The following is a 16,023-nucleotide window of genomic DNA, read 5'->3' on the forward strand; positions in this document are numbered from 1 at the left end:
AGTCTTAATTTCCTTCTACTGTTTATTGAGAATATACTTTTGTTTACATATGTTGTATAATTTGCAAAAAAAAAATGTTTTTTGCATTTCTAATGTATATTTTTCTACTTGACTACATTACTAGTAAAAGTGTGATATTCGTTTACGACATTTTAAACAACTATTTCTAACGGATAACAGATAAAAGTCATTCCTCTAAGCTTTGAAACAACCTAATACTAACATATGTTAAATTTGACTAAAATTTATTTACATTAACAATGAAAGAGTTACAGAATATAATGTGTATATAAGACCAGCTTAAATTGGTACATGTGCAAAATTCAGTCACGTGGTACACTTATTAATAATCAAAATACGATAACTGCAATACATTGGCAACAGTAAAAATAATAATTCTACATGACAACAATTATTAACGGTATTAAACAAGCAAGGTAGTGGGAAGTGGACTCATCAGGAAAGGAAAGGGAAATTCCTCTTTCTATACATCCCCATCTCCATTTAAAGTAGGTAATGCAACAACAATTCATCAAAGTCTATGGGCTTATCGGTTATAAATTTCTCACATTATATTATTGTAAAAAAAATTGTGTTTGTCATAAACTTTGATAATATCCAATAATATTTTATGAATACCTTTGTCAAAAATATTAGATTATTCACCATAATTACATCCGCCTTTTTAACATAATTACAAATAGTTCTATATTCAAGGTTGCAACTAGAGTTATCAAGAACAGACTACATCTCTGTCCAGAGCACATAATCTCTAAAAACTAACATGCAAGATCATTTCATAACATTTAGCATCTATATATTTCCTACAACACATCAACTTCAACTATCATAAATCCAACAGATTTTCTCAGCCTCTATTAACAATAACAATATTTAGCAAAATCTTCATTAGCTCATGAAGTTAATTTTTCTCCAACAAAAAGTACTGTGATACTTTTCGATGGTATATAGCCAAAACGGCTTAATCGATTTTTAAGTAATAAATTAATCGATTTAATTCGATGTCAATCGGACATAGTATAGAATAAGTAAAATTCATTTAGTTAACAACTACAAAACTACTTCTTTTCTTCACTATCTGTGCAAACTGTTTTCTTATATTCATCTACTGTTTCATTGATTAGTTTGTTGAATATACTCTCAAATAATTGGTTCTTGACAGAAGCTTCTTCTGTGTGAAGAGATGTCCACTCCGGTTCACAACGTCTCCATTCAGCAAACAATATATCGTCAATGTGGTCTGTACGTCTTGAACTAATACCTGCTAAAATTAAACATTTATTTAAAGTTCACAATCATTATAAAGAACAAAAGTACTATTCATTTTTCAAAAAGCTTAGAAGTGTCGTTTTTGATCTACAAGCGCTTTAAGCGAAACACCCTGGGCATCCCCTTTTTTACCAGGTCTTTATGGGGTTGGGGGATCAACAGGGTTATGTGAGACTGTGTAATTCTTAAACCTATGACGTCCATTATACAACAGAAGTTCACCATTCTGGACCTGGTCTTTTGACCCAAAGTAATATTTATTCGGTCATTTGTTACCATGACTAAGCCAATATAGACTAAACATGGAGTAGAAATAGATTTTAATCTAGAATAATATAGGCTACTTTGTTAAAAGTAAAGGAAGATAGCTTGTTAATTATCTTACCTGAGACAAAAGAAGGTGTTGCACCAGACAGAACTTCCTTCAGTTCCGTACAAGTTTTACTGACTATCTTCTTTGTATCCGGCTGCGGTTTCTGTGGCAACAAATTGCAAGCATCCCATGGTTTATCGCTCCTCTCGATATGTTGTCTTACTTCACTTTCCTCACAAAAATCATTAAAGAAAGCATCAAATGGATCGTTTATGTCCAACAATTCATTTCTTGTGTCCATACAATATTGTATCTTATCTTCAGATATACTATCTGGTAGGAACATTTTCGGTGGTTTTGGCATTCGAACTTCGCTTGGTGGAATGTAAGGTGGTGGTGGCTTGTCAGGTATTTCACGAACAACTAACAATTGACACTGTTGTTGTTCCAAAGCCTTTATCTGAAACGCAATCAATAATATTACTACAAATTTATTGGCATTTAATTAAAAAAAAGAATAAAACCAGAGTACATTTTTGCACACAAATAGAATAGATTGTAAAATTGTATCTTTAAATATAAATTATTATATGCTGATTTATCCATTCATCGAATTGAGTAATATTTTTATGAATGAAAATTCATACTCAGCGTTTTTGTATTGCTCTAAAATCATGAATAAAATCAAATGACGTCAAATTTGGGTATGTTTCTTATTATATGTATTAGTGCTATTATTATATTGCAAATTAGACATAATATTTCATTTGAAATAATTTGCTTACATAACATGAATAATAATAATTAAGTAGGTGAATTACTATTATTAAAAGGTATATCTTTGTTATTTTTATACATCACGTGTTCTTACAGTTCTATGGCTAATTAGAATCACAAAGAAATCGAAACATCATTTAAATAAATCAATAAATATGACAATAACTTAATTGATTAATAAAGTCATAATTAACTGATTATAATAATTAGTAATTTAGTAATTAAAGATTTATTACTCTACTTTTATTATTCCCCTAATTATTATTTTTTTACCTAATAAAATTATTATTCAAAGCGCATACCTCTCTCTCAATGGCTAACTGTTGTCTCCTCAACTCTTCAGCCTCACAGAGAACTGGTGATGCATACTGTGATGTGGATGACATGTTTGAAGAAAATACTTGATCGTTGCTGGAACTCTCTGTAATTTTACAATTTTTTTTTTATATAATAAAGTGGCAAACGAACGAGCGGCCACCTGAAATCGCTGATATAGCGAAGTGACCGTCGCCCATAGACATATGCAATTGCATATGCGTTGCCTACCTTTAATCGACAGAGGAGAGGATGCACATAAAGAAAATATATTTCCTTTCCATGCATCCTCTCATCCGGAAAGTCCACTTCCACTTCCCATTCCTTCCTTATACGAAAAAGGGTGGGAAGGGAAAGAAGCCTAATTCGACTCCGGGACGCACAATGTAAGTAATGTATGAAATGTATGTAATAAAGCAAAAAATAAAACAACACAGAACTTAGTATGATATGACAAAAATGTAAAAAAAAGAAAGCTTACAAACCTTTCTCAACAGATATATTTGAAGACAGCCAAACCGGTGTATCAGGAGGTTGGTCATCAACTGGAGCAGCGGCACCTGCAGGCACTGGCAATGGCCCCGCAACACTGACACCAACAATCTCCTTACTATTTGTCTGTATCTCAACAGACAACATTGCAGGCTCATATTTGTATGTACTATCAAGTCCGTACACATTACTCAATCTCTTCACCAAACTTTCATCACTTTCCATTGTTATCATTGTTACACTGCTATGATCACAAACATCACTATTCGCCTCACTACTAGATTGTACTTCACCGTCATTATGTACACATTCATTGTCATATTCAGGTGAATTTGTAAGTGACTTATCTTCATCACCAAGACACTTGTAATAATGATCGAATTCTTCAACCAAGCTATGAGCAGTGGATCCTGAACTTTCGTCAGTATCAGGATTTTTTATTTGTTCCATGAACTTTTCAAATGCTTCCGAGTCTTTTGACAAATTATTATGTGAGTTTGATGAATTGACTATGTTCTTTAAAGCTTCCTCATTGACTTCATATTGTTTACCATTGCTGAATATTTGCGGTAGTGACAAATTATGAAATAGAATATTTAAATAGCCACCATCAACAGCTATGCAGTTTTCAGCTGTAGTGACAATCAATTGTGCAGGTAAATCAGCTGCTAAGATACTGTCGCCAGTTTGTATGCTCTTCTCCGCACTTGTAGCACTTTTCACATCAAGATTAAGTGGGTTGTCCGCAGTTAACGTAGTGTACCAAGCACTTTCTGAAAGTTCCTTAGAAGTAGTAGAATCTTCACATCCACTACTGGAGAGATCGAAACACTTCACTGGTGCCACAGCGCGATCTGAAGAAGAATTCCGCTTTAACTTTTTTTTACCAAGAATTATTTGTTTAACATCCACATTGTTGGTTAATTTCATTTCAATGTTTTTCTTAGTCTTCATGAGCGCAACCTTTCGTTTCTCTGATAGTGTTAGTAAGGCTTTTCGCATCCTTTGCATTTCACCACATTCGTGCTGCAGTTTGAGCAATGCACCACGCTGCTTTTTCTTCAGAGCTGATATATCTATGTTGTCTTGCTTTTTCTTCTTTTCTAACCAAAGCATTTGAGATTTGATGTAATCCTTTAGAACATCTTCTTGCATCTTCAACACAAACAAGAAATCTCTCGCTCTTCTTTGCTCATTGTGAATGAGTAAATTAAGCTGAAATAATAAAAGAAAAAAAAGGTGAAATTACTGAAAAATCTTGACAGTTATGGAAACTACAGATTTTTATGGTAATATACATAATTGAATCTGTAATCAATTACCAAATTACAAGTGAACTTTATTATGGTGTGCGGTAATTGATGCATCGCTCAACATGTTTACAGATTAAAAGAATAACATTTACCTGACAAAGACTCTTTGAAGCCATTGTTTCATTATCATCAACATTTGAACTATCTGCAATCTTTGTTAAATTGCACATATAACCAGAATCATTAACTTCAAATTGTTTATTGCGTGTCAAACTTGTGTTCATATCAGCAAAGTACTTTTCAGACAATTTTTCTAAATAATTCAGAGATTCAAAGAATGAATCAATAAAATTGAGTTCCCTTTGGAATTGTTCGCATATAAATTCGCTTCGTAAAAAACTATTATTAAGCCTTATTGTACTTAATATATCCGATGGTTTCATCAATTTATTGTTGACAGAGATATTTGTCTTACTATCAAATTTTACATCATTTGTGTATTTAGAATTCAAACGGGATTTATTTTTCTTTTTCGATTTTACTAGCAAATCATCAGATTGCTTATTTTTGATTTCCTTTTTATAAACTGATATTACATTCAAAGGATAAGCTAAAGTCGGAGACAGATTATTGTGTATTTCTTCTTTGTTAACAACATGAATGTCAATTTTTTGTTCTCTTGTGTATGTAACTGTTGCCCGTCCAATTATATAAGATGAACTTTTGATGTGAGAATCACTGACATTTTTATCACTTTTAATTGCAAAAATATCAGTGCTCGGTGTCTTGAGATTTGGTAATGATGTATTATAGAAATTAACTACTTCCTCTGCAGTCGAATCCTTTATTTCCTTTGTTAGTGCAACATCAGGTATGTGAAGACTATCAAATTTCTCATTAATTACATCTGTTTCTGTATTCTTATCTTCCATTCTCACAAGTAGGGTATCAAAATGATTATCAATTTGTGTAATTTGATCTGTCAGAATTGGTGGTGGGTCTGTTTCTACTGATACATGTTTCGAAGCATTCATTGATCTTTTTTGGATGAAGCTTTCATCTTTTTTGGATGGTTTTTGTATTTTCTCATATGGTGTGTTGGTTGGTTGTTTTTTATTTGTATTTACAGAACTTGCTGGCTGTAATTTGTTATGTTGGTGTTGAAATTTCTTCAAATTGTTTTTATTTTCTGGATTATTTCCTTTATCTAATTCATTGTACAAAGTTTCTTTAATAGACTGTGCTTCCTTTTCATTTTCAACAGAGATAATTATATTTTTACTTAAACTATTTTTAGAATATTTGCTAATATTCTTATTTTTGCTTTGTATATCTGAAAGAGGATAAAATAATTATAGAAGTCAGCAGCAATATTTTTAATTAATTGAAAGACACAATATGCAGTATTTGATTAGTTAAGGGAAAACATTATTTGAATGTGTCCTAATTTAACGCCAAATCACGTTTTTTTTTTAAATATCAAAAGCAGGAAATGAATGTTCCTCACATAAATTCTATAGCAAGTAGTACTCGCTTTATACCACAAAGTAATAGCAAAAGTAACAAACCTTTTTCTTTAATCAATCCCTTTTTGTCCATGTCATTTTTTATGTGTTTGTTATCAAACTGCTTGCTTTTATTAATATTGACTTTTACTGAATCATTTCCTTTACTTAACTCTCTATTCTTTGCTAATTGTTGTCTCAATTCTTCTGAATCTAAGAAATAAAAAAACAAATATAAATGTGACGAAAAATATAAATTCTCTGTATTTGAGAATAAAATCTAGTGTTTTAATAAAAAAAAATATTGAGTGACATGTTCTATTTAAGCTTCCTTTAGTCTTAGAACCCAGACTGTGTCTATACATTTTTTTCCAATAATCCTCCGATGTAAAAGAGGCACTGAACAAATAGCGATATTTTTATAGGCTGGAAATGGGATCCATAAATTCCTTGTAAACCTATTCTTTAAGTTTGTAAGAAAATCTGAATCTGACTTTAACACCTACATACTGGTTATTTTAACGGTATTCAATAACCAACAATTTATATTTTGTTACAATTATTACAAAAGTAAATATTAAAATGTGTTACAATTGCAAGTGTTAAATGTTTTAACCAAATTTTACATACACTTTTTGGTTCTCTTTAATCTTGAATCTGTACTAAGCAAGTCTTGTTTTTCTGACTTTGGATCAACACAATCAGCTCCTAAAAGCCTGTTGGATGTTTTAGGAGTCGCTGACTTCTTAACATCTTTCGCTGTAATTAAAGAGCCAAAATCATTATTCTTCTTCGTTGTTACAGTCTTGTCAGACTGGACGTAGTCATCAAGTATCAGTGAAAAAGAGTGAAAATCATTATCTTTCTAGTAAAATTCCAAGTTTTGATTTATTATCACTTAATACTAACAAAAAGAAGAACAGAAAAGCTAAATGTGATTACCAACTATTATATTTCTAAAGACTTAATGCCATTCAAGAAAGATACACATTAACTCAACAAGTTCATCATTCTGACTCTCAAGGTGAGTTTGTCATATGTCTGCAGATCTCCTAAAGTTGTGGATATTTATTACCATTGGTAATTTCTGCTAGTTTGCTTCCTTACACCATAATAAGCCTCAATACCAACTATTGTTATGTCTATTTTAATATTTATAAATATCTCAATGAAAATTCAGTACTTACCAATATTTGAGAAACTATTTGTTTCCTCCTCATGTCCTATATTTATAATTTTAATCTTCCGTTTTGGATAACTGTTAGACATGTTCACAGGGGTTACTAAGTTTTGCTTTAATGACCTAGTTGTTGGAACTGGTTGATCCTCAAGTGTAACAATTCGACGAAATCGTGGATGTAATGAATTCAGATGGGAGCATTGTTCTGAAAATAAATAACCCAAAATAAATGAAATAACCTAAAATAAAATCTTACAATTTTCTCTGAAAATGATGTAAAACTTTTAAAACCTAAGTAACGTATCGAATGACACAAATATAAAAATAATATCAAAATGTAGAACTATACCTTCAGATTCGAAATTAGGCAGTTTTGTGTATTTGATTACAGTACTTTTGTGTTTTGATGCGCTCGGAAAAGAACAGTTTTCGACCGTGAAAAATAAATTAAAATCTGTGTTCAATTTTTCGGAATCGTTTTTTATGGAAATTGAATCATCCATTATCCTTTAACTGTACGGTATGTAAATATCCGTACTATCATTTTTAAATAGTTAAATTTATAACATTCGCAAATACTAAGAAACTATGCATTTATTATAAAGTTTGTGTGATAAAATTACATTTTTTTTATAAAATTTAATGAATTTAGCTTTTGTTGATAATATTTCTGGTAGATATTTACAAAATATATTTAGTTGATGTCAAAAATTGTCTATGCGAATGGTGTGTTCTCCTTCTCTGTGGCCAAAGAGTATATAAAATAGTCTGTGGCCCTTAACTTCCATAGATACCATCATAGAAGTTAAAAGCAACGAAGCAACACTTTTTACAGCTTTACAAGCGGTGAAAGTAATAAAAATGTTCTTTAATGTCTTTTTAAGAAAAATCTACATATTGTTTATTTTTGAGATGATTAAAGTTAAAATGGATGCTTAAAATAGTGTCCTGGAAGTAATGGTTTGGTCATGTTGTTTTGTCTTACTAGTTACTTTCTATGCTTAGATTTATTATTGCAATTTTTTATTTTGTATTGAACGGGGTACAATATACCAAAATACAATAAGTGTCTATAAACCCATTGCTGCTATATACAGACACTTGATTCATTTAATGCACACCTATTATAGAAGTTAAGGGAGGATTTAACATATACGCTCACTATGCCCAGTGAGTGTACTAATGACGTAGCCCAGAATCCGGGTACTGATAAATCCAGAGTGAAAGTATACTGAGCATTTTCACAAGGAAATATTATAGGACTGCTAAGATGTGACGATGGTCCGTTGATCGATCATCCAGGCTTTTTGCTATGCAGTGGACCATTTGGTATTGGTTGACTAAAGCCGTTTTGAGGGCACCATCCAGCTTGTTGGGCTTAGCATGACATTGGTGGTATAGCAATAAATAAATATACAATTTATAGAGAAAACGAATGGTAGTAAAAATGTATTGATTTTTTTAATTACAACATTCCGTGCTATCCGGTTTGTTTATTGACGCAAGGTGCGAGGAGAGTTTATTAATTATTTTAATTACAGTGGAAACTTGAGTAACTTAGGAATTGTTCGACTAAATCAGAAAATAAACATTTAATTCGGGTAAAACCATAGACTAAGACGAGTACAGAACGCGATACTGAGCAAAGATGTGACCATTTATATACTCTTTGATATTTTATATACTCTTTGGATGTGACATTAGGTTAGCTTAGCTTCATTGCATCTTATTAATTTATCTGTGAAAAGGTTTCGAAGTGGCCAATTTTAGATATGAAATCTGAATATTGTAAACCTGAAAATTAAATTTACTTTGCAATTTGTAGAACTATGAATTCAAGAAATATTAGCTTAATCTTCATTATTGATCTTGGCAATACGAAAATTTCCAATCTTACAATACTTCAGGCTTTCATATCTAAAGTAGGTGTGTTCTAGGAAGTAACAATCAAGTGATCCCTTTGTTGATGAATGAAAATGTTACCTCATTTAGGAGTTAGATGGAAGCGTATATATTTAGTAAAACAGTGAATTATTGCGAAGTGTTAGTGAAATTGTTAGTATTGCGTCACTTACTCAGTATTTAGTGTAAAGACGATGTTTAACAGTTTATATGGACATTGGCATGTGGTTCGTGTTTAGCTGTTTGTTATTCTGTGATCAGCGTGTTTAATATAAATGTAAGTATTAAAATATTACTTCTTGTCGTTTATTTGAGACATTTGCGCTAAAGTAGCCATTTTAAATATACATAATAGGAATCTACGCCATGTTAATTATATGCTTAACGACGAAGATTGGTATGCGCATGTCAAAAGGATATAGATTGCCTAATACGTCAATTTCGTATTCTATCTATAATGAAAATAATATTTGATTCAACCTTAATACATTAAAAAGGATTATTTGTTGACTAATTTATTAAGTAAAAAAGTCCAAGTTTAAAAGTATAAAAGATTTCTCATTCCTAAGTACTTTCCACCCTCTCAAGATGACGGAATATGTCAGTGAATAGCATACAAATCTATAAAGATTGTATAGTCCCATATTGATATCAGTCAGCTTATGCAGCCATAAGAAGATGGCTGCTGAGGATGCTGATTTATCTAAGATACACACTTCTAGTAAAATTGATCCAGATCCTAGTCCACCCTCAAGTAAGTGGTTTTGTTAAAAAATATAGAAATCAAAAATTACAAAGATAAAATGGTAAATGAAAAAAAAAGAGTTGTCATTGATTATCCTATTTTTAGGCATTCGTGTAAAATATCTTAAATTTGGCTTAAAACCATATCATCTCAAGCCTTATGCTAGCTTTGATTACAAAGGAAATGTTATTTCTCTCTTCAATTTAAACATATTATGTTTTTGAAGAAGAAAATGATATTGATTTTTCTATTTTAGTCTTTGAAACAAAACATTTTCTCTGTGGTTAGGAATCTTTAATCATTTCAAGCCTTACACTAACTTTGATTGTCAAGAAAGTGGTTTTATTTCTCTGTTCAATTCAAATATGTCTTTGAAGAAAGATGATATTGATTTTTCTATTTTAGTCTTTGAAACAAAACATATACCCTTTGGTTAAGATGTTAAATCATTACATACCAAATCAAAGTAAAGTAAATGTTATTTCTCTATTCAATTGAAACAATATGTAGTCTAAGATTGGTATTGATTTTTAGACGAGTCATTTTCTTATATACTTAAAACGCTTCACATCAGTCAAAAAACCATTCAACCAACTTTTGATATGTGCTTAATGTGAATGTTTATAAGAAAACATATATTGATTTTTCTTATCGTGGTCTTTTTTTATAAACCACATTTTAGCTATGGTTAAATCTAACAACATTAAATATTATACTTAATTTGATTGTAAATAAAACTTTAGGGGCCTTGCTTAAAAAAAATTAGACAATGTTTAAAATACATTTAAGTTTAAACATACATCAACCTTTTTAATACTTTAACTAGCTGCTGCCCGTGACTCCATCATTATGGAATGAAATAAAACTTAATTAGTTCCCAGCAATTATTCCAATTTTTCACACCTTTTAAATCTTCCCTAGACCTCCACGAAAATTTCAAGACCAAGGTAAGATAAATTTGTTCAGCTGTCCTTGAGTTTTAGCGAGACTAATGAACAGCAATTGAAAACATGCACAAGCTTGTGAAATGAGTTCTACACCAATAAATAATAAAATGCTTATACTGAAAGTAATATCCTTCACTGGCATTAGAGGATTAAAACATCTGTTGAACTAAATAGTGTCTAAATATATTTTTTTGACATAATACAGTAAATCTCAGTTTAATTTAAACAAATGTTGTAAGCATATTGATTTTTCTATACTGTTTTCTACAAAACATTTCACTTGCAGGTATAAACTTTCACCTTTAAGCTTTATGCTAAACTAGCTGACGTCCGCGACTCCGTCCGCGTGGATATATAAGAAAAACTTTATTAGTGTAGCATTTATAATATTAGTAAGTTAAATAAAAAGCAGCTCTTCAAGGCATAAATTCGAAAAAAAATGAATAAATAGTATCCTATGTCCGTCTCCTGGCTCTAAGCTACCTCCTCACCAATTTTCAGCCATCTCCGTAAAGCCGTTCTTGAGTTATAAATAGTGTAAGTAACACAACTTTCTTTTATATATATAGAAGATATAAGATGTCATGCAAAGAAAATATTTTTATATGTTTAATAGTATCTATAACATTTTTTTAAAATTACGAATTGATTTCTCATATTATTTGCTATCTTTCACTGGCGAATCAATCCACAAAACACAAAAAAAAGAGTTAAATATAATCTTAATTTGTGGCCTATGTGTTCTTCCACGTGCTTTGTTTGACAGCTGTAGCAAATTTCAGTAAGATCTGGTTAGTAATTCTGGAGCATTATAATAAACATACATAAATCTAAATTTTCACATTTATGTTATTAGTAAGAATGAAGGTAACAATAAGAATGGTAATTAGTGATTTTAAATTATGTTAACTTTCCTAAGACATTATCATAAACAAATATGTAGATGGCTAAATACTCACAGATTTGTCCGATGTTGGCAATAACTTTTTTTGAGCTTATTGACGGCCCTTAATCAGGGTGTGAGCGAGTGGTTTTCATCATCATCTCATACAGTACCATTTACCCTGATGGGCAAATAACTAGTTGGTGCTGACACTAAAAAAATGTTGTGGGTGTTCAGCCATTTATATATTGATTTACAAGTGGTTATTATATGTAATATTTTTTGTTATTGTTGTTTCAAACCAGTATTCTTGTATTTTGGGCAATTTAAGGTATATGTTTGTTGGTGTTTAGATAAAAAAAAAACATTTCTCCTTTGCAAGCTCAATAGCAAATTCAAACTCCATCTTGTCCTACATAATTTTACAAAGAATTTTATCCTTTTTAATTTTAATTAAACAAAAAATTTGTTGCTGCATTTTGGTTGGATAGAGAATTCAAAATATCTGCTAGAATTGAAATCATAATAATTAATCTAATTTACATTTTTATTGATATTTTCATATCACTTTGTAAATTTAAACATTTAAAAAACAATTCCTATTCAGTGTAAATCAGCAAATGACCTCCTATGACGTCACAACAATCCACATCCGTAATGTAGTAGGTTAAGTTAGGTTATCTATGGACCCACTTGCTCATTTTGTGTGCTTAAAATATCACTCTTACTTAGAATGTCATATGTTTGCTTATTATAAGTTCTTAAGACAACCAACACTAAGACTCACAATCACAATACAATTTCCTTTGTTAATAACTTGACCTCTTATGCTCATTAGAAACTTGTAAATTGATAACTGATTGACTTCAATGTATTGACTGCTTCGTATCTGTGTTTATTTTAGAATCCTTTTCCTTAGAATTTACTTTCAAATCATAAGCAAGTATGTAGAGTTTGTATGTAGCTGCATAATAAGTAATTTTGATCCAAACTATACATGTTTCATTCAAGAATGTTACTTAAATAACAACTAAAAAATTTAATTTATTTGTCAATTACTTTCTAGACTTCTGTAAAAACACAATAACATAGATGTGTTGACAATGAAGGATGGCTACTAACAATGAACAAAAAATAATAAATTGATAATTTAATTGAATTATGTCATATTTATTAAAAGTATCAAATTCATGCAAGCATACTGCAAAAAACAGCATAACGGATTTCATAGGAATATATGGAATATTTTGCAGCAACTCATTTAATGGAGTCAAAAAAGGCACTTTTAATCAATTATTAATGAACTGTGTGTAGTACTAAGTAAGTAAAGTATTGCATACCTTTCACATCAGCTGTTCCTTGAAATCTATTATCTATATCAGCAAGAACAATATTTGCATTATTATTATTACTGTTGTATATACAACTTGGAATTGTTTAATACAAACTAATTTTCGTTACACAAATTTGTTTACAACAGCACAAGATGTAATAAAAAGCGTAACTTGGAGTGTTGCCAGTGCAGAAAATACGTCGAGACAAATTCTTTTATGCGATGTTAATAGTACTATTAAATGATTGTAATTAATGAATAATAATTTACAACATGATTTAGATTTATTAACAGCAAAATTAATTCAAATTTTTAATCTATCGATCGCTTGAGTACGACTGTCAAGCGTTTCGCAGAACGATAAATGTCATTGTCACATTGTAGTAGTGGTTTCGCGAATATCGCAGCTTGTCGAATTGATTAATTAAAACAATTCTGAGTTTAAAACTTGCCATTTTAGGTGATTGTGTAAAATATATATAGTTGCATCACGACTAGTTCGGCGTAGTTATCAAAAGTACGAAATCTTAAAATAAAAACTGGGATGGTGAATATGCTTCATTGATCTACATTGTGACCAAATTGAATAATATTCTTGTAAGTATACTGATTATTCCTTGTTTGTAGAATATTATTTAATTTCGGCGTGTTTTTAAACTTTTAGTGCATTTCTATTGATAACTAGAACAACTGAATGCCAATTTATGTAATTCTTAATAAAGTATTAAATTTTATCGTAAACTGGTTGACGCCCGCTACTCCGTCTGCGCGTAATTAAAAAAAAAACAACAAGGCCCATAATTGTTTCTTGAAATACCATTAAATTCTTGGACCACTTATTCATTTGAGTCTACATTTATTTTTTGTTGTTCCAAATGGTTGTTACAATGTTCTGACCTTTTGCATATAAAAACTGAATGACAATGAGTGCGAGATAATCCTACTGTGGGTTTTGACTGCAGTGAGACTTGTATTGACACATATTGTTATCCCTCTTATTCCTTTTCAAAGAACGGAGACAACAAAACAAATGCTACGCAGTTGAAACACATCTTATATTCATAAGTCAACATGAAATTTGATGAATGCATAATTTAGTTGTTTGCTGTGTTAGTCTGAGATACGACGGAAAATTTTCAGGGACTGAATAAAATCAAGCAAGATTTTGATTTCTATCGTATTTTCAAAGAAGTGAAATTAGTTAACTTATTATAACATAGTCTGCTAAAATGTTCCAATAAGTAAGTAGTGGTACTGGGCACACAAATTGTAAACTTACTTACTTTCTAAACTTGCTAAAAAATCTTACTGCAGACTTTGCAGTTTATAGTTCAATGACCTCAATATTACAATGCAACAAGGACTAAATTGGTTACCGAGTCAATTGTAACCTAATTGTATTGCACTCGCCGGTCTTGCCGATACCTCAAGTAATTGCCTTTGCAATTCAACTGCCGACTTCAATTCTATTCATCATACCATCTACAACATGGATGTATTGTAAACATAATTACCATAATTTATCTCTAACTATAAAAATCTTAATTATAACATTGATTTAAATATTAGACAATTACAATTAGAAAAAAAAATTTGGCTTTGTCTTGTAAAGAACTCGCAAATTTTAAGTTTTTGATTCAATGAATTTGTTCAAGTCTAATTCAACATTTGCCATAGTTGATGTAGAATATAGTCTGCATTGCAGCGTACCTTAGTTATAAATCTTACCAGAATTTAAACAATTTGATTAATGACACTCGCATTTGTAACATTGTAATAGTATAGGTTTATAAAAATGTAGTTAGATTGTGTGCAAAGGCTTATGAATAAATGAATGTGAATGAAAATGAGAAATTTGGAAAAAAAAAATGGCAAAAGATAACTAATATCAAAGATAAGAAACTGTTGTGCCAACCCCATGTAAATTGAAAAAGGTGCAGATTGAGATGAGCCAACAGACATAATTTCATTTTTCAATTGACTGGGAAGCAATTTACTTTTCTTAGGGTGCTTAGTTCCTTTAAATAAAAACTTCTTTGAACGCAATATTGGCTAGTAATAACTTTCCTACAATCACATCAATTCTCAGTATTGAGTAAAATGTTCAATATTTTCTCGGCATAACGTTAATAATCGAAAGAGATGCCGCATTTTAAACTATGATTTCCTTTACTTTATAGAGAGAAAATTCACTTGGCTTTATTATATCAGGTATGCAGTTATTGAGTTAAAACTTAAACTGTTTCTTTCTTAAAGATTCATTTATCATTCAACTAGAAATTTGCTTATTAATATTCAAAAACGTAATTGTTGTAAAATACTTTTGTTTATGCAATTGCTATTATTACCTTGACACAAAATGGCTTATTTTTGCAAATCCCTTAATATTTGGCACCAAATGAAAGGGCCTTTGGTGTGGAATATGAAGCATTGTGAAAGAATGAAGATAGCTGTCATTAGAAATAATAGAGGGGCATATTGACATATTTTTGTACAACCCCTTCGACGTAGGTATCAAATGATAGGTTTGAAGAGCAAAGTACAGTTCACTGTGAAAAATTCAAAATGGCCGCCATACAACCCCATCCTAAAATGGGTATCAAATAAAAAGATTTTTGGAGTAGTAGTAGTAAGATAAAGTCCAAATCAAAACATTAAAAATTAAAGATAGAAATTTGCTAAAATGTATATTTTATTAATTTATATTTTTTGTTAGGATGTAAATATGGGTTACTTATGTAACATTAGTACAAAACATTATTGTAATCCATCTGTAATCTCTTTGATTACATGGAGATAACATAATTCTTATGTATGAGTATTTTGCACCTCTATTTAATCTATTTTATTATACAAAGAAATAAAACTGCATTCACATCTGTGTGATATGCATTAAGTGAGGTTTTGCTACATTGGTTAGTACATGGAACCATCAAATCATTGTCACTTATGTATTCATATATCTATAACAATGCCTAACATACCTAGAAGTATATTTTGATCATGTCTAAGTTAAACATATGAACACATCCTTAGAAGTCACGGTCAATGGTTAGGGAGGTTCTCTATTGTTCCTATTGACTTTCCT

At 30.4% G+C, this 16,023-nt stretch overlaps 2 protein-coding genes across 8 annotated transcripts in view; one reads left to right on the forward strand and one right to left on the reverse strand.

Moving 5' to 3' along the window:
• Positions 1 to 8: 8 nt before the first annotated feature.
• On the reverse strand, positions 9 to 7,776 carry LOC106113840 (uncharacterized). 2 transcript variants are annotated; one of them, XM_013306862.1, is made up of 9 exons: positions 7,475 to 7,776; positions 7,133 to 7,330; positions 6,576 to 6,704; positions 6,009 to 6,158; positions 4,593 to 5,773; positions 3,181 to 4,402; positions 2,683 to 2,801; positions 1,676 to 2,063; positions 9 to 1,282 (listed from the first exon to the last, which is right to left on the reverse strand). In XM_013306862.1, the coding sequence occupies exons 1-9, from the start codon at positions 7,626 to 7,628 to the stop codon at positions 1,080 to 1,082; spliced, it is 3,744 nt and encodes a 1,247-aa protein (XP_013162316.1). In that variant the 5' UTR covers positions 7,629 to 7,776; the 3' UTR covers positions 9 to 1,079. The 2 variants fall into 2 exon arrangements, with proteins under 2 accessions (XP_013162316.1, XP_013162315.1); XM_013306861.1 differs by having other exon boundaries at positions 9 to 1,285.
• A 1,058-nt stretch (positions 7,777 to 8,834) lies between these two features.
• Positions 8,835 to 16,023, forward strand: part of DUBAI (Deubiquitinating apoptotic inhibitor) — a 29,024-nt gene continuing 21,835 nt past the window's right edge. For 2 of the 6 annotated variants that reach the window (XM_013306757.1, XM_013306763.1), the window contains exon 1: positions 8,920 to 9,304. The gene's annotated coding sequence lies outside the window, so the exon portion shown is untranslated. The other 4 variants (XM_013306759.1, XM_013306761.1, XM_013306760.1 and 1 more) reach the window with 4 other exon arrangements.

This window comes from Papilio xuthus, unplaced genomic scaffold, assembly GCF_000836235.2.
Source record: "Papilio xuthus unplaced genomic scaffold, Pxut_1.1 DF828177.1, whole genome shotgun sequence".
Lineage (NCBI taxonomy): Eukaryota > Metazoa > Arthropoda > Insecta > Lepidoptera > Papilionidae > Papilio > Papilio xuthus.